The 18,004-nt window shown below is 45.0% G+C and overlaps 1 protein-coding gene across 7 annotated transcripts in view; it reads left to right on the top strand.

The window, feature by feature from the left end:
• PKP4 (plakophilin 4) overlaps positions 1–18,004 on the top strand; it is a 241,878-nt gene that overhangs the window by 209,661 nt on the left and 14,213 nt on the right. For all 7 annotated transcript variants that reach the window (XM_040440787.1, XM_040440790.1, XM_040440786.1 and 4 more), the window contains 5 exons: positions 1,779–1,962; positions 4,413–4,530; positions 15,599–15,787; positions 16,533–16,706; positions 16,855–17,005. In XM_040440787.1, the coding sequence (XP_040296721.1) occupies positions 1,779–1,962; positions 4,413–4,530; positions 15,599–15,787; positions 16,533–16,706; positions 16,855–17,005 (816 nt within the window). The remainder of the gene's footprint in view (positions 1–1,778; positions 1,963–4,412; positions 4,531–15,598; positions 15,788–16,532; positions 16,707–16,854; positions 17,006–18,004) is intronic.

Raw genomic sequence — 18,004 nt, 5'->3', positions numbered from 1 at the left:
CTTTATTATTCCTGCTAGAAGTTATGAATACATTACTAGCCGTTTGCAATGAAGGTGCAGACTGGGGGGGGGGGGGGGGGTCACAGTCTGACAATATCCAATCAGTGCTGCCATTGTCTGTGAAGGGACATCATGCCCCCCCATCCCCCCACCGCCCAACTGGTTGTACCTATTAATTGCAAACTGCTAGCAATTCATTCATACGGGACTCAAGCGCCTCTCAAAACCCTTACACCTAATTCACATGGTTGTATTGGTCTGCAGAAAAACTGTTCCTTGAAAAAAAAAATGCTTCCCTGTGCCTTCCGTTTTTTGTTTTCTCACTCCTATCAATAGAAATGGCAATTCTCATCCACAAAAACGATCCAGAATAGGACCTGCAGTGAGGTTTGCCGATCGGCACATGGATCCGTAAAAAAATGGAATTGTGCAAGGCTCCATTGAGTTGTGTGCTATCATTGTGTTCATGAGCCCTTTGCATTTTGTGTGTGCAGGGGGAGGGGATTTTATTGCTGTATGTTTTCTTCTCTATTGGACAATTCCTTGTATTTTGTAGTCTTTTATACCCCAGCCTTGTGAAGCTCTATTACGGAGATAGCTGCATTGCAGATCCTAAAGCTTAACTTTCCTTTTCTCCTTTTTAACTACATTCATAGAGATGTAAAACACTAATTAGTTTCTGCTTCTGAAGTAAAAGACTATTACAATTCTGTTATCTTTTTTAAATGAAATTGCTTAATTTTTTTTTAACGTCACAAATATGTTTGTAAACCTTGGTCACCCTTGCGCTTGATGCATCCTCCATATCCTGAAGCACCTCATCCAGAATGACCTTAAGCCTCATCTTGTTGGGGCTCCCATGTTTTATTGCAGCGTTTATATATAGAATTAGTCTACGTAAAAATGTTAGTAACTTTGTAATTACATTTCTTTACTTATCTTGTACTGATCCTGCGTTACAGAATGTATTATAGCCCACAGCAATGTTGGAAACCATCAGTAAGCTGGTCAAAAGGCCCCTTTAAACTGCTTGATGGAGCAGATGATTGTCAGGAAGGAAGCGTTCCTTCACGACAGTCGCCTGCTCCTGAGTTGAGGAGAAAGCTGCCTTTACATGCAGCGATCTCCTCCACAGTATGGGGAGGAGCGATCGGTAATGCCATCACTCGTCCCCATACTGACTCATTGTTTGCCGACGGCACAATCTGCTGCTGGAAAATGATGATTTAGACCCCATAATCTGCTGCCGGAAAACGACGATTGAGGTGACCGCTCCAACAATCTATTACCCGATGATCAAGCTTGTTCATATGGTAATCAGCTGCGCCTATAAATGATCGCTCGCTAGCGATAATCCGCCTGAATATGCAGGGGCTATTTTAGAATTTCCTACACCAGGTTACACATCCAAAAATGCAAGTTACCAGAGTGAGTGGGGGAGAGTTCAGCTCTGAAGCCAGCAATATTCTAAATGCAGCTGTAGAGTATAATACTGGCGGTCACTCAGGATCAGTACAAGATAAGTAATAAGCAATTCATTCAGATGTGATTAATTCTCTACGGAGCCTCTTACTGGTGTTCGTAGGTGAAGATTTTACTCTGCGTTAACGCAGCTCTTACATCAGAATGAAGGCTCAGACGATTGGAAATAACACTGTGGTCAGAATACGCACAACACAGGGAAATACTGCGCTGTCAAGACCGCCATTTATAACCGAGAGAAATGTTCTGTATGCGCCTCGGCAGTGTTTTATGGGGTCTGTGCTCTGTTCTTCCAGGAGTCCTGTGGAACTTATCATCCTGCGACGCCGTAAAGATGACGATTATCCGCGAGGCTCTGTCGCCGCTCACAAACACTGTGATCGTTCCACACTCCGGACTGAATAATTCCTCCTTCGACGACGATCACAAAATGAAATTCCAGTCCTCGTCGGTTCTCCGCAATACCACTGGCTGCATGAGGTAACAGAACGCTTTACTGGTTTTATGGAGCTGGAAAAACCAATCTTCTGAGGTGCAGAGTTGAACTTGAGATTTTATTGAAGATTTTTAGAAAGAAAAAAAAAAAAAAGTAGTAAATCTAGAAATGATGAAAAGTTTTTATGACTAACGTTTGGACGTCTCCATGTCAGCTAGTTGAGGTTTATCTCAAAGGCCCTTCAGTCAGAAAGCGGTATTTTTAAACTCAATATTCATTGAAAGAAAGGATTTTTGTCTTTATTTCGGTAGTACTATACCAAAATGAAAATGTAATACAAAATATTGTCCTTTTGTTACAACACAGAGAGAGAAAACTGTCTTCTGTAGATAAGTAACATATTGTGATGGGAAGATGTAATCTGTTAAAATAATAGTAGACTGGTAGAGTTTGGATGACAGCTCAGTTGCTGTCCTGATAGACCTAGGTAAGGCTACTTTCACACTAGCGTTTTTGCTGGATCCGGCAGGGTTCAGCAAAAACACTTCCATTACTGATAATACAACCGGATGCAGATGATTGTATTATCTGTAACATAGCCAAGACAGATCCGTCATGAACTCCATTGAAAGTCAATGGGGGACGGAAGCGTTTTCTATTGTGTCAGAGAAAACGATGCGTCCCCATTGACTTGACTTGGGGGTAATGCCGGATCCGACTTGCTCCGCATCCCAGGACGGAAAGCAAACTACAACATGTTGCGGTTTGCTCTCCGGTCTGGGAACGCAACTAAACGGAACGGAATGCATTTTGGAGCTTTCCATTATATTCAGTTCAGTTTTGTCCCCATTGACAATACATGGGGACAAAACTGAAGCGTTTTTTTTCCGGTATTGAGCCACTATGACGGATCTCAATACCGGAAAACTAAAACCCTAGTAGCCTAAAGATGTCTACAGAAGAGTATTGTACTGATCAGTGTCATGCTGTAATTGAGTCACTTATCCCCCTTCCCTCTCTGGTCGCAGTGATGGTCTGTCTGAGTTAGAGGTTGTCTTACTTCAGAAAATGGCATTTATCATGTAGAGAAAGTTAATACAAGGCACTTACTAATGTATTGTGATTGTCCATATTGCCTCCTTTGCTGGCTGGATTAATTTTTCCAACACCTTATACACTGCTCGTTTCCATGGCTTACCACCACCCTGCAATCCAGCAGCAGTGGTCGTGCTTGCACACTGTAGGAAAAAGCGTCAGCCTCTCTGGTGGTCAGGGCTGTGAGAGCGTACATAAGCACACATGCGCAGCAGCTCCCGTCCTGGCCACCTTGTATCTGCGCTGCAGCAGTGGACGTAACCCCTGGGTACGAAAGGTGTACCATGTGATGGAAAAATGAATCCTGCCAGCAAAGGAGGCAATATGGACAATTGCAATACATTAGTAAGTGCCTTGTACTAACTTTCTCTACATGATAAATTCCATTTGAGACAGCCCCTGTAAGAGAGACGTTGTGCCCTGCCAAAGGTCCAAGGATAGGAAGTAAATAACATGGAGTGACTTCTAAAAAATTATATCCAGAAATCCATTATTTGTAATAAAAAAAATTAAAAAAAATTAACATATCGGCTCGACAAAACTGTTTTGATGTGGTAGTGTCCCTTTAAAGCATTGACACCCCCCCCCCCCATAGTAACCAATGGGAGCTGAGCTGTGCTAAGTGAGCCCCCGAGTGTGTGGGTTACAGCAGTGGATTAGGCCCATCTGTGTAACCTAAAAATGCATGCAAGTAACATGGGTAGTATATAGTGTTTCAAGGAAAATTTGATTAGCCACGAAGCCGAATTTCCTTGTGTTTCCTGGTAGCGAATCGATTTTCCCTGAAATAGTGTAAAAATCATACTCATCATGACGCTCCCCGTCACTGTACCCCTCAGATGCCGCATTCGTACATGATCGCGGCATCTGATAATAATCGGGTGTAAAATGAAAATAAATTACCGTAAATCATACTTACCTCATCCATTTGCTCGCGACAGCCGACCGCCACCATCTTGATTGAAGATCTTGCACAAAATCTGACGTCCTCATGGGCCGCGCGAGATTTCGTGCTAGATCTTTAATCAAGAAGTCGGCGGCCGTCCTGTCGCGAGCAAATGGATGAGCTAAGTATGATTTATTTTTTTAATTTCACACCCAATTATTGCTGTCAGATGCCACGATCATGTATGAACGCGGCATCTGAGGGGGGTACAATGACTGGGAGCGTTCACCTTAATAGGGTCCGCCTGGTTTCCTGGTATTTTAATGGAAAGAACATGGCCGCAGACTATTCTTGCCCTTAAAAATAATAAAATAATAAAAATGCTTTTTTGTGGCTTTTTACAGGACAGATATTTTTACTCCGGCTCCTTAATGTTTTATTCGACCCCGGTTAAATGGTATTTTTATATATTTTTTATTCTTCTTATTGACAGCCGTGCTTTTGTTTCTTCAGAAACCTGAGTTCAGCGGGGGAAGAAGCACGCAAGCAGATGAGATACTGTGAAGGCTTGGTCGACTCCCTCCTCTTCGTGATTCAAACCTGCGTGAACACGTCAGATTTTGACAGCAAGGTATTTCAGATGTACTCCTGGGGTAATAACGCGTTTTACACCGTCTCGTTTACTGTGCATTAGGCACTCGCTTCTCTCCGAACCTCAGCCACAGGCGATTCCTCCCGTCATCGTGCTTACTGCCAGAAAGATGGTTCTGGAATGAAGTTTTTGCTGTCCCCTCCCTGGTGGTACAGCGGGTTAAATGTGAGGCCGTGCCTCCTGTTGCTGCTTTCTTCCAGCGCTCTGATCGATGAGTCCATTATGGCACAGCCGCGTGGTCTGAAAACTGTCAGCACCGCAGGAGGTGTCATGCCTTCACAGATGCTCATATTTTAGGGAAATGCTCACAGTGTTCACACTTTTGTGGTCTTCGGGCACTTAGGTTTTACCAATGACCACTCAGCGATGAGAACATACAAGGAATTTGCACTAATTAGGTTGCAAATACCTTAATAATCTAACCTAAGGGCATTTGTCTGTGCATGGTATAGAGCAGGGATGCCCAACCTGTGGCCCTCCAGCTGTTGCAATACTACAACTCCCAGCATGCCTGGACAACCTATAACTATTAGGGCATGCTGGGAATTGTAGTTTTGCAACAGCTGGAGGGCCACAGGTTGAGCATCCCAGGTATAGGCGGCAAGAGCGTTTGAAAATGAATGTTTTCCCTAGGTGATAGAGAACATAACTAACACCCCAGGGGTCTGGGCACCCTTACCTATCAACTGTTGGCCGCGGCCGTTTCCTCTGCGTATGACGTCACGGCCTTCGGTCACATCACCTTTGAAGTGTATGATTCAGCTGCAATTCCAAGCACAGCCACTATACAATGTGCGGCACTATGCTCAGTACACTATGAAGATGCTGCTTCGCTCGTCCCAGCACCGTAGACCATTTAAACAGCTGGTTAGGATGGGTGCCAGGAGTCGTCCCCCACCGACCCGGTATTCATGACCGATTTTAAGGACAGAAAATCAGTATTGTCCCCAAAAAAAAATCTTTAAGAAAGTATCAGAAATGTTCAGTTCCCCAAATAAGGCACTGTTCTCGCCTACAGTGGCACGTCCATCACATTGGATGGCAAGAGCTCAGCATTGGTCTTGCCGTCAACAAGGCGGACCCCCCAATGGTCTCCATAAGTTGGTGGAGTCTGTTGGATGCAGTTTGTAACCATCCTACCCTGCATCCAGAAACGCGTCGATCGCTAATCAGTGATCTTTCACCATCACAAGTTCTCTGTGAGCAGACGCATGACCTGCCATTCACACCACCTCAGGGGCGACCCATATTTTCTTACAGAAGAGGTCTGGCAAAGCAGAGAGTAGGGAAACTAATTAGCCCCCAGCTGTGCACCCAGTATACCACTGACTGGTTAGGATTATAGGCAAATAAGTCCGATTTTGCATCTCCATTAAAGTGAAAGAGTTGCAATACCACACACCACCTGTGGACAGACGTGGTGCTGTTTTTGGCACAAAGCAATCATGTTTCTCTAATCCTGAAAAGTTCCTCTAAGGTGATTGTTAGAACTTGCTTTTTGGGTTATCATTTGCGCAGTCTAGTAAATGACTGAAAACACTTGACAAATTGCAGCGGCCATAGGCCTTATTTTATGTATTTAATTTTAATCGTTCTCTACCCTGCTGGGGTCCTTAATGCTTCCATTAACCAATTCAGCCTCTTTAATGCACCATAATGTACTATACATGTTAGTGGAAATGACTCTGCAATGTGTGATTAGATCTTGCACTTGCACTTGCACTACATTATTGGAATCTGCAGGAAAATGTGAATCTGGAGAGCCATCGATCTGTTACCAGGCAGGCAGAGGGAATGAAGCATTGGAGTAGCAGGCGGCGGTAAGGGAAGTGCACACAAAGGACCCCGTTAAGTAATGCATTAGTATGCCGGGCATAGGACAGTATCAACAAAACAGATTGCAAATGGGGCTAGAACTTCAATTTTTGTACTTTAATGTTTTATTTATGATAAACTTTTACAAAAGAGAATTAAAATTTTTTGCTCATTTTCAACCAGTCTGTGTTTGCTGTAATTTTGCAACTTGCACCTGTTATGGCTGCACTTTGTCTCCACACTGCTGTTCGAAGTTGGCATGGGTGCTGCTCCACTCGCCTATCACCAATAGCAGTCCCGGGTGCCGGAATACCATAGCTTATACTCTGTTGCAGGCTGTGGCCTGCACTCTCCTGCTATGCCTCTTCTCTCTGCCTCTAGGGTGAGTGCGGTCCTCCCCTGGTTCTAAAATGACCTGCGTGCATATACCCTAACCTTTTCCAGCCTATGGCAGGCCACCTCAGGCTACTTAGGGCACCTCCCCCTTCAGGAGGGTGCCTGAGCAATAGGTGTTCTAGCGCTCTAGTCCCTGCTAAGGTGTTGAGTTTCATTTGTCTGCCAGTGTACGTCTGCCTGATCCCTGACTTCCTTCCTCAACCTGACCTGTGCCTGATTACCATATTGACCCTTTGCTGCCTGCCCTGACATAGGACTTGTTTCACGGATTCGTTCGAATGTTACTGACTAAAATTTTGCCTGATCCCTCGGTGCCGCTCACCAGTGTTTCTGAACCTGGTGGGTCAGCTGTCAACCACACAGGGGCTACTCCAGGAGGAAGCAGACTTGGGGCTCCCCTGCTGCGAAGTCCAGATTCCTGTAGAGCGGTTAAAGGGTGAATACCAGGGAACTGCGAGGATAACGCCCGCAGGTTTAATCCAAAGTCAAACTGGTTGGTTGACACAGTGGTTCCACACCTACCAGTCGTTACAGCACCAATAAAATGTAATCTTATTGGCTGACATGTTAGGACTTCCCCTTTATTTACTTGTCATTAGGCCAGCAAGCTATTCCTTCAGACACTCCCTTACACATTTACGCCTGAGCTTGCATCTGTTCTTAATGGGGGCCAGGACAAAGCTGCTTCGAGACGCCTTTTAGCGATAGTTTCTCTTTCTCTATTCAGCCAGTCTCGCGAAAATAGGTTCATCTAACTTTGCTGTTGTGTGTATGGGCACCTTTAAGCTAACCATAGACCTTAGATAGCTCATGGACATGGAATGTTCATGGAACATAAAGAAAGAAATCCAATATGGCCGACTATTTTGCATACTCCGCAAACTAGATTTCAAGTAGATTAATTAAAGCAGTTGTCAGAGTGTTTAATACTGATGACCTATCCTCAGGATAGGTGATCAGTATCCGATGGTGAGTGTCTGACTCTGGTGCCTCCTCCCAGGCCAGTGACATCATGTTCATCAGTCACATGGCCTAGGCGCAGCTCAATCCCATTCAAGTAATTGGGGCCCAGCTGTAATACCAAGCACAGCCACGATATATTGTATGGTAAGTTGCTCGAAGGCCAGAGCACCACAACCTCTTCAAATAGCTGATTGTTAGGGGTGATGGGAGTTGGATCCCCACCGATCACATACTGATGACCTATCCTCAGGATACATCATCAGTATAATACACTCGGAAAACCTCTTTAATCCATTGAACTAAGAACCTGTGGGAGGATGTAGGCTGTCTCCACCAAGAACCGAAAGAGCTTGCACATACATCCATGCACAGAAAATATAGGTAAGAAGCCATGTTGAACTAGGCCTTTGAGAGGAAATTATTCCAAGGACTCGCCCTCCATCCATACAGAACAGATGCATGTCCAGATTTAATGGCATTGTAATCTTTGTTGTAACCGTGCACATAGGACACATCCTCAGATCCCTGTATATCCATCTGCAAATCATATCTCACCGTTTATGGTGGTCTGTCATCTCGCAAATAAGCTGCAGGCTACTGATGCTGTTTTCACACCTAAACTCTGGAATATTTCTAGATTATCAGGTCCGGAGATTTACCAGAGTTGGCCTTTCACACATGTAGCTATCACTCCTGGGATGTTCCAATTCGGGTGCGTTCTCACTACAGAGGAAATGTTCCAGGTGCCTAGACAAGGGGCGGGAACTTTAGGCCCGGCCACTGTGATTTTCTGGAACATTTACTGCTGTTTTCACGCATGCGCTCACTCGGACATAACCCAGACTTAGTACTAGTCTGGGACTGATACTGCAGATTTTTGCGTTCACACATACAACCCCTCCGGGTAAACTCCAGAAAATGTCAGGATTCCCCTGTAAGTGTGAATGGGGCTTAAGAGTCATAAAACAGCAGCCTGCTAACGTATTGCAGGAAGAATCTGAATATCTCCCGTCTTGCTCTATTTTTAAATCCATTAGCGACAATAGATTGGTGAATTTAGTAAATTGCTGTTTATGCCGTACACAGTATGATCTGTGAAGAGCTGAAGAGACGAAACTAGTGGAATTAAAGGGGTTTGCAGGACAAGAGATAAAGATGTCTGCTGTTATATACAGGAGCAGCACCACATCAGTTTGGACTGTGTCTGGTATTGGAGCTGACCTGCAATAGCAGGCACAGTCTGTGGACAGCTGTGGGACTGTTTCTGGAAAAAACACTTCTTTATATTTTTTTTCTCTCCCCTCACCCATGACTGCACCTATGCGACTAGGACCTCCCATCCAGGACAGGACACCTGAATAGATGAAATTGTTTGCACCCCCACCACACCTCAGTTCAGGTTTCCTGTCCTCCGGATAGGAGATACCTGAGGAGTTCCCTCTTTTTTTAGGTTCTCACCTCGGGGGGCTGGGGAAGGTCCGGGTTTACAACACTGTAACGGCACCTATCCCTGGCGGCGTAAGTCTCCTGGGGGAGCCGTCGCCTAAGTCTGTCCTGCTTCCTGCCTCCTCCCAAGCCTCATTGGGGAGCCGCTGTGGTCGTGTTCAGGTGGTTCCCGGTCCACAGTAGTGCGGTGGCCGGCGTCCCACTTCCAAAATGTCGGAGCGCACTTCCGATGCATTCCACGCATGTGCGCCGGGCGGCTTCTTCCGGCAGCGCTGACCAGAAGGGGGAGGGCTCACCTGCCTCATGGATTAAGCGTTTTTTGGGGGCCTGGTGTTAAAAGGAGCCGAGGCACGTAATAAGTCGGCAGCCAGCCTTGGTGCGCACACAGTGCTGTGCAGGATCTGGAGCCTCCACGAAACATGTCGGAACCAGGTGACACGCCGAGCCCTCGAGGCCCACAAGCCCGGTATTGGACCTGAGGAATGGGGAAGCTTGACTGTACGAATTGGTGAGATTGATCCTCTACTAATAAATTTGGGTGGTGTTTGCTTTTTTGTAGGTAGCAAAAACACCTAAGAAATCTTTCGGCAAAACTAAACATAAAGAATGTGGATGATGTAGAGTAGCGTTGTCAACTTCATATGCTAAACCACTATGTCATGGAAGAATCCCATAGCTTATCTAAAACCATTAAGGCCTTGGTACGATCTGAAGTTAAGTTTTCCTTTAAATCCTTCAGTCGGGGCCGTCCGAAATCACCAGAAAGGCGTACCTATAATATGGACTCTGATACTGATCTTTCTGGGGAAGACGAAGACATAGAATCAGGTCAGGATTTATCTTCTGATTCTTTTTTTTTTGTCCTCAGATGAGGATTCAGCGGGGAAAGCGCTATTTCCACCTGAAGATACTGAGCCTTTGTTAAAAGCCGTAAAAACCACAATGCAATTGGAGGACGTGAAACAGCCTAAGACTATCGCTGACCAGGTTTTTGAGGGCCTTGGCCCTAAACGCCATAGTTTTCTCTGTTCATAAGAACATAGAAGCACTGATTTAAGAAAGAATGGAAAAACCCTGACAGAATTTTTTTTATAACAAATTCTGTTAAGATAAAATATCCATTTGAAGAGTCAGTCGGGCATATGGGACAGAGCTCCTTGTGTAGATGCCCCTGTAGCTAAAATAGCCAAAAAATCGGCTCTTCCGTTTTAGGATTTAGGCTGTTCAGGTGATCCTTTAGGTAAAAGAGCAGACGTTTATCTTAAACGTACTTGGAAATGGGCCTCTACAAGTCTCAGGCCGGCCATTGCCGCCTCTTGGGTATCCAGGTCATTAAGGCTATGGTTAGGTCAACTAGAATCTCATATTAGAGACAAAACTCCTAGAGAGGACTTACTATCCTCCCTCCCAACCTTCGTTAAGGCAGCAGATTTCCTTGCAGACACTTCTACTGATGTGGTCTGTTTTTCTGCCAGAGTAGCTGCCATGTCAAATGCAGCAAGGCGTGCTATTTGGCTTAAATCATGGAAAGGGGATCAAGGGTCCAAGTCTAGACTTTGCTCTCTCCCATGTGAAGGTTCTAGATTGTTTGGTTCCTCTCTTGATGACATCGTAGAGAGAGCCTCTGACAAAAAGAAGGGGTTTCCGGTTCCCCAGAAAACTTTTTTTTGTAAACCCCAGGCCAGTTTTAAAAGACTAAGGGGTAGACAAAGTAAAGATGTTTTGTTTTTTTGTTTAAAACCCAGGAAAACAGACCAAAAGACAAACCGCAATGACACCAGAAGTCAGGTGGGAGGAAGACTGTCTGTTCTTCCCAGCCTGGAGGCCCATTTCTCAGAACAAATGGATCCTAAGTGTAATAGAAAACGGATTCTGGCTGGAGTTCATTTCTCGTCCAAAAAATGTTTTCACTCAGACAGTTTGTCCCAAAAATCCGGAAAAAAGGAAAGCTTTAGAATTGGAGATTTTTTTTCTCTCTTAGACAAGGGAGTAGTCTGTCCAGTCCCCAAGACAGAGAGATGCAAAGGGTTCTATTCCCCTTTATTTTTGGTGAAGAAACCAAATGGAACATTCAGGATTATTTTAAATATGAAACTGAACAAATCTCTGGTCTACAAGAAATTTCAAATGGAGACGATAAAAACAACTGTGAACCTCCTATTCCAGGATTGCTGGATGGCAAGCCTGGATCTAGAGGATGCATATTACCATGTTCCAATCCATTCCTCCTCCTAAAAGTTTTTAAGAACAGCAGTCTGGGTTCAGAGGAAGTTGCTGCATCTCGAATACAGAGTGCTTCCCTTTGGTGTAGCGCAAGCTCCAAGAGTCATCACCATCTCCAGGAGTTGGTGGCTTTTTTTTTTTTTTGCTTTTTTTTTGGACAGTCAGGAATTACTCTGGTGCCCTATCTGGACGATTTTTTGATAGTCTCTGAGTCAAAAGAAGGGCTAGAAAAAGATATGAAATTCCTCTGCTCCACTTTAGAAAATCTAGGATGGATAATCAATTGGAAAAAATCTAATCTGATTCCTTCTCAAGTTTGCGTTTTTTGGGGGATTCATTTGGACTCTCTTTACAAAAAAGTTTTCTTCCACCTCAAAGGGGAGAGTCGATTATAGAACAAATATGGTCAGTCTTCCTGTCCTACCAGTGTACTTTCAGGGAAGCAATGGCAGTACTAGGGCAGATGACATCAGCAATCCCAGCAGTACCTTATGCACATATCCACTCCAGAGATCTTCAAGCAGACATCCTAAGATTGTGGGACGGCTCCCCTTATTCCTTGGATCAAAAATGTCACCTGTCCTCAAAGGCAAGATGCTCCCTGTTGTGGTGGACAGTACCACAACATCTATCAGCAGGAGTTAAATGGACATATCCAGACCAGACCATAATTACCACAGACGCCAGTCCTTGGGGTTGGGGAGACAACTCTCGGAACAGATACTGGCAAGGGAGATGGGATCTGATTACGAGAAAAGCATCCTCCAATTTCAAGAAGTTAAAAGCAGTAGAGATGGCGCTGGCTGTGGCTCTTCCGGAAATAAAAAAACAGGAAGATTGTGTTTATTTGGACAATTCAACAGTGGTGGCCTACATAAAACCGTCAAGGAGGAACAAGAGTCTCTTCCCTCCTACATCTATGCCAGGAGATTTTTTGCATAGCAGAAAGAAGAATGCTTTTCCTTTCAGCGGTACATCTGAAGGGGAAGGAGAATGTTGTAGCAGATTTCCTCAGTCGAGTTTCCATAAAACAGGGAGAATGGTGTCTGAACAAATTAAATATTTTTGCAGACGGTCCAGAAGTACGGTCTTTCTACAGTGGACTTTTTCGCCTCAAGAGCCAACAGGAAGGTAGAAGAAAATGTCTCCCTCAATCATTTTGATAGCCCATCAGCAGTGGACGGGTTAGCACAGGACTGGAGCCAAGAATTAGGGTACGCCTGGGGGTTGGAGCCAGCGCCTGAAGTGAATGGACGCTTGAAGCTGCAGCTCCGTCTGTAAACTCGCCCATATAGCCTGGAAATATTGCCTGACCGATCCATGATGGTGAAGATAGGAGGCTCTAAAGCGGGAGACACCTCAAACCATCATAAAACCTCAAACAACGGCGGCGACATGGAGAAATTCATTAAAAAAGCCGCATCTACCGGCATCGCGAGAGAAACTAAGATGGCGCTGACCTCACCGCGCGCTTCTGGTCACAAGCCGACAGTCTCCTGATAATGCACAGGGAGGTGAGGACGATTCTGACGCTCTTCCTATCTCCCGTACATACCTCAAGGAAACCCTTGCATACTCCCTGGCTTCTGCCTTGGAGCCACTGAGCACAGACCTCTTGGCTATTAAACAAGACGTCCAACACATTGGACGCAGGGTGGAATCCCTAGAGGACTCTCAAACCGCTATAATACAACACCAAACTGCAGTTAAACAAAGTCTTCATGCTATTCAGTCTAACATAAATACCCTCTACAACGCCATAGAGGATCAGGAAAACCGAGGGAGGTGCAATAATTTGCGCTTCAGGGGTATCCCAGAATCGGTTGCCCCAGGAGACATACCTAATACAATAGTCCAGATATGTCCATCTCTCCTGGGCCTGGACTCAGCTCATGAAGTATTATTGGAAAGAGCACATAGGACTCTAAAGCCCAAACCAGCTCCTACAGCCCCTCCCAGGGACGTTATCTGCAAATTTCTGAATTTCCCTGTAAAAGAAGCAATTACCAAAGACAGAGATATGAAATCCGTAAAGTGGAATGGCCACGATATCCTTATCTTTCAAGACCTTGCTCGATCGACCTTGAAGAAAAGACGGGCCTTAAAACCCCTAACAGATTGGCTCAGAGCAAAGAATTGGGGTACGCCTTCCCTCCATTTTGCCTTATCCCACAAGTATTGAAGAAAATAGAGAGAGAGGAAGCCTTGGTTATTCCGATAGCTCCAAAGTGGCCCAAGAAGTCCTGGTATTCGAATTTTCTGAGGTTGGCAGTACAACCTCCATGGTCCCTACCATTGAGAGACTATCTTCTTTACCAGGGTCAGCTAGTTCATCATCTTTCCTTCATCCTTTCCTTTATCATCTTTCAGCATGGATTTTGAAAGGGAAGTCTGGTCGGGAAGGGGATTGTCGGACAATGTGGTTTCCACCTTGCTAAAAAGTAGGAAGGTGGTTACCTCTAAAAAAATAAATAAAAATTTGGAAAAAAAATTCTACCTTCCTAGGTCAGAACCCAGATTCCGTTTAAATCTCCATAAATACCAAGGATACTATATTTTTTACAAGCAGGGCTAGATAAGAATCTTAAGGCTTCCACACTAAAGGTTCAGATAGCTGCTCTAAGTTATTTCTTTGATTATAGGTTAGCTGATCATCCATGGATTAAAAGATTCTTGTTAGCAGCCTCCAGGTTACATCCTTCCTTAAGACCATTGTCTCCTCCCTGGGATTTGAATACTGTTCTTTCGGCCCTATCTCAGAAGCCGTTTGAACCATTAAGCGAAATCTCTATTAATATGCTTTCTTTTTAAATGGCCTTCTTTCTAGCAATAACCTCGGCTAGACTGGTATCTGAGATTGAAGCTTTTTCTGCCTTCCCTCCCTATACCACGATTTTGGAGGATAAAGTGATCATTAGACCAATTCCATCTTTCCAGCCCAAGGTGGTCTCAGATTTTCACAGAAGTCAGGATGTGATACGACCCTCTTTTTGCCCAGATCCAGTCAATACGTTAGAAGAAAAAATTCATTGCCTAGATGTCAGGAGGGAGGTGTCTAGTGTTTTACCTAGATTCCACGTCACTTTGGAGGATAGATGAAAATCTCCTTATCCAGTTTCAGGGAAAGTGTAGCGGCTGCAAAGTTTCCACTAGTGTTATTAGATGGGTAAAGAATGCTATTTCTCTTGCCTATTCTTCTATTAGCTGCCTCCTCCAACGGGGTTTGGGGCTCATTCTACCAGGGCCATTGCGACCTTGTGGGCAGAGAGGGCAAATGCTGCTTTGGCCGAGATTTGTAGAGCCGCTACTTGGAGCTCTCCCCATACTTTTTTTTTTAGACATTACAGACTGCATCTTGATTCAGATGCGGCCTTTGGGAGGAAAGTGCTACAAGCGGTCTTTTTATGTTTTTTTCAACTCTTCTTTCTTGGTGGTCGGCACGCCTCCGGAGGTCAGTTTATTATAATCACTGAGGTGTGGTGGGGTGTGAACCATTTTATCTCTTCAGGTTTCCTGTCCTGGATGGGAGATCCTAGTCACATGGGTGCCGTCATGGGTTTCAAGAAAAAAATTTACCGGCAAGAGCAATTATTGTTTTCCCTCATCCTGCACAGCCACTTTTAAAACCTATTCCTTTGCATTCTGTCACAAAAGATGCCTATACACCTTCAGTAATTACTTCCCAACTCCATCATATACGTACATGCTCGGCTCAGCCAAGCATGCACGTGTCCTCAGTGGAGAACCTCTGGCACCTTTTGGCATTTGAAAACAAAAGTATTGGGTGCAGAAGTTTAACCTGCCTGATCCTTCTTTCTACTGACAACGTCTATTGGGGAAGAGTTGGCACTTCGACCACCAATCCCCTCCTAGAAATTTGCCGTTTTGACAAGCCTTTTACTTTTATGCCGAGGGAGTGTTTTATGTTTTGTTTTTGTTTTGACTTTTATATTTTTGTGCTTTTTACTTTCTTTTTTTATCTTGCTCTTAGCCGGCTGGATTAATTGCTCAATAACCTAATGCTTGGAGTTTGTTTCATTAATTGGAGAAGCTGCTCCCGGCATCATTAATGCGCTTTGTTTCTGCCATCAAAAACCCACATAACGTCTCAGGTTTTCCTCTGCACCACAGCTAATTACCCAGATCTTGCGATTCTGCAGCGAAAGCGACAGCCACTAACGCTGCGTCTTTCCTTCTCTTCCAGACAGTGGAGAATTGTGTCTGCACCTTGAGGAACCTTTCTTACCGGCTCGAATTGGAAGTGCCTCAAGCTCGATTGCTGGGAATTAATGAAATGGAAGACTTCTGCAAGGAATCCCCCAGCAAGGACTCCGACTCGAGCTGTTGGGGTAAAAAAAAGAAAAAGAAGAAAAGGCCACCCCAAGAAGACCTGGTGAGTACAGTCAGTACTCCAAAATACATAAATCATCATTTAAAGATTTTAATTTAATAAATGTCATAAACGTCATTAACTTAATTGCTAGAAATAACGCAGACCTTACTGGGTGAAAATGCCAAGTACCAGTAATTCTCTGCCAATGCATAAGCCACAGCTACAGGGCTGATTATGCTGCCAAATAAACTGTATGTTCCTAACCCAGGTGCCAATGCTGTGGTACTTAGCCTGGCACAATTCCTACCTGGTGCCAGGCTTGAGTTATCTAGTTGCCTAATGTTAAGTAATGCTGTGCGGCGCTCGCTGGCAGGTGTACTGTGGTTATACTGGGAATATAGCGTAGTGATGCATTGCTGGTGACCAGCACCAAGTACAGTCTACGGTTTCTCTGTAAGGCACACGTCACTGGTTTTGATTACAGGACTTAAAGGGTTATTCCAGTTTCGTGATATTGATGAGTCATCAGTTTCAGCTTCCTCTCCCGTTCACTTGAATGGGACAAACAGCTGCAGTTACACTGTACCGCCACTATAGTGTAGACTGCATGCAGGTAAACGTTGAGTGGCGGGGGTACCGGAAGTCAGACCATCTCATGTTGGTAACCTATCCTGGGCCATCCCTTTTAAGCAGACTGAACCAGTAAGACTCCAGCCACTTCGTTATTGCATCCATGTAAACAGTTGCTTTGTTCTGCAGGGTTCTGAAGGCCATACAAGTGACTTTTTGTGTCTTCTTTCTGCAGTGGGACGGTGTGGGGCCCATTCCAGGAATATCCCAATCCCCAAAGGGAGTTGAAATGCTCTGGCACCCTTCTGTAGTTAAGCCATATCTGACTCTCCTAGCTGAAAGTTCGAATCCTGCGACATTAGAAGGTTCGGCCGGGTCTCTCCAGAATCTCTCTGCTGGGAACTGGAAGGTAATGAAGCAGTGAAGCTTGGTATTCAAAAGGCCACTTGGCGGGGTCCTGTTTACAGATGTGTATACTGGGGCCAGGGCTCGGAGCAGTTGATGGGATGAAGGATTTCCCACGGGACATGTAATGAATTGCTGTCCTTTCTTTGCAGTTTGCCGCCTATATTAGAGCTGCAGTCAGGAAAGAGAAAGGGCTGCCCATCCTGGTGGAGCTGCTGAGGATGGATAACGACAGAGTGGTGTCTTCAGTGGCCACGGCTTTGAGGAACATGGCGTTAGATGTTCGGAACAAGGAGCTCATCGGTATGTAGGCCATCTGTGTGCACCAGGAGAATTAAGGTGGTTGTAGCATCTTCTTCTAAGCGACAGAGCTGAACCCAAACAGCTGATCAGAGGGGGGTGCGGGTTGTTGGACCCCCACCGATCAGCCAGTGATGGCCTGTCCTGAGGATAGGCCATCACTTAGTAAAAGCTGGACAAGCCCTTTAAGGAATTGTACAGGCTTGAAAAAAAAAAAAGAAATCCAAGCTTCCAAATGCCTGTTCAAGGGTTCTATTAAAGGGCTTCTGTCACCCCCCAAAAGTCATTTTTCATTTTTGGGCTAATTAAAATCCTTATAGTGCGATTATTCAATATATAGTGCTCTTACCTTTTTCTGTGGCTTAGTTTCTTTAAAAACCGCACTTTTATAATATGTTAATTACCTCGCTACCAGCAAGTAGGGCGGTTGCTTGCTGGTAGCCGCCGCATCCTCCTTTAAAAAAAACGCCCCCTCCTCCTGTTGATTGACAGGGCCAGCGAGCGCTCTTCTCCTCCGGCTGGCCCTGTCTGCGTTCCAAATCTCGCACCTGCGCCGTACCGGTCTTCAGTCGGCGCACTGAGAGGAGGACGCTCGCTCGGCCGCTCCTTCCTCAGTGCGCTTGCAAGCGTCCAGTGCGCCTGCGAGGAGGAGGGGGCGTTTTTTTGAAAGGAGGATGCGGCGGCTACCAGCAAGCAACCGCCCTACTTGCTGGTAGCGAGGTAATTAACATATTATAAAAGTGCGGTTTTTAAAGAAACTAAGCCACAGAAAAAGGTAAGAGCACTATATATTGAATAATCGCACTATAAGGATTTTAATTAGCCCAAAAATGAAAAATGACTTTTGGGGGGGTGACAGAAGCCCTTTAAAGTGAATGGAGCTGAGCTCCAATATCATGGACAGCTATGGTGATCATTTTGGAGGAAGGGCAGCCATGTTTTTCTAATCTTATACACCCCCAGGATCCTGGTTTCAACTAGTCCAGCATCTAAATTATTCAC

The sequence above is a fragment of the Bufo bufo genome, chromosome 7, assembly GCF_905171765.1.
Source record: "Bufo bufo chromosome 7, aBufBuf1.1, whole genome shotgun sequence".
NCBI classification, from domain to species: domain Eukaryota; kingdom Metazoa; phylum Chordata; class Amphibia; order Anura; family Bufonidae; genus Bufo; species Bufo bufo.
Note: the sequence above shows the minus strand (reverse complement) of the source record. Positions and strands in the feature narration are given on the sequence as shown.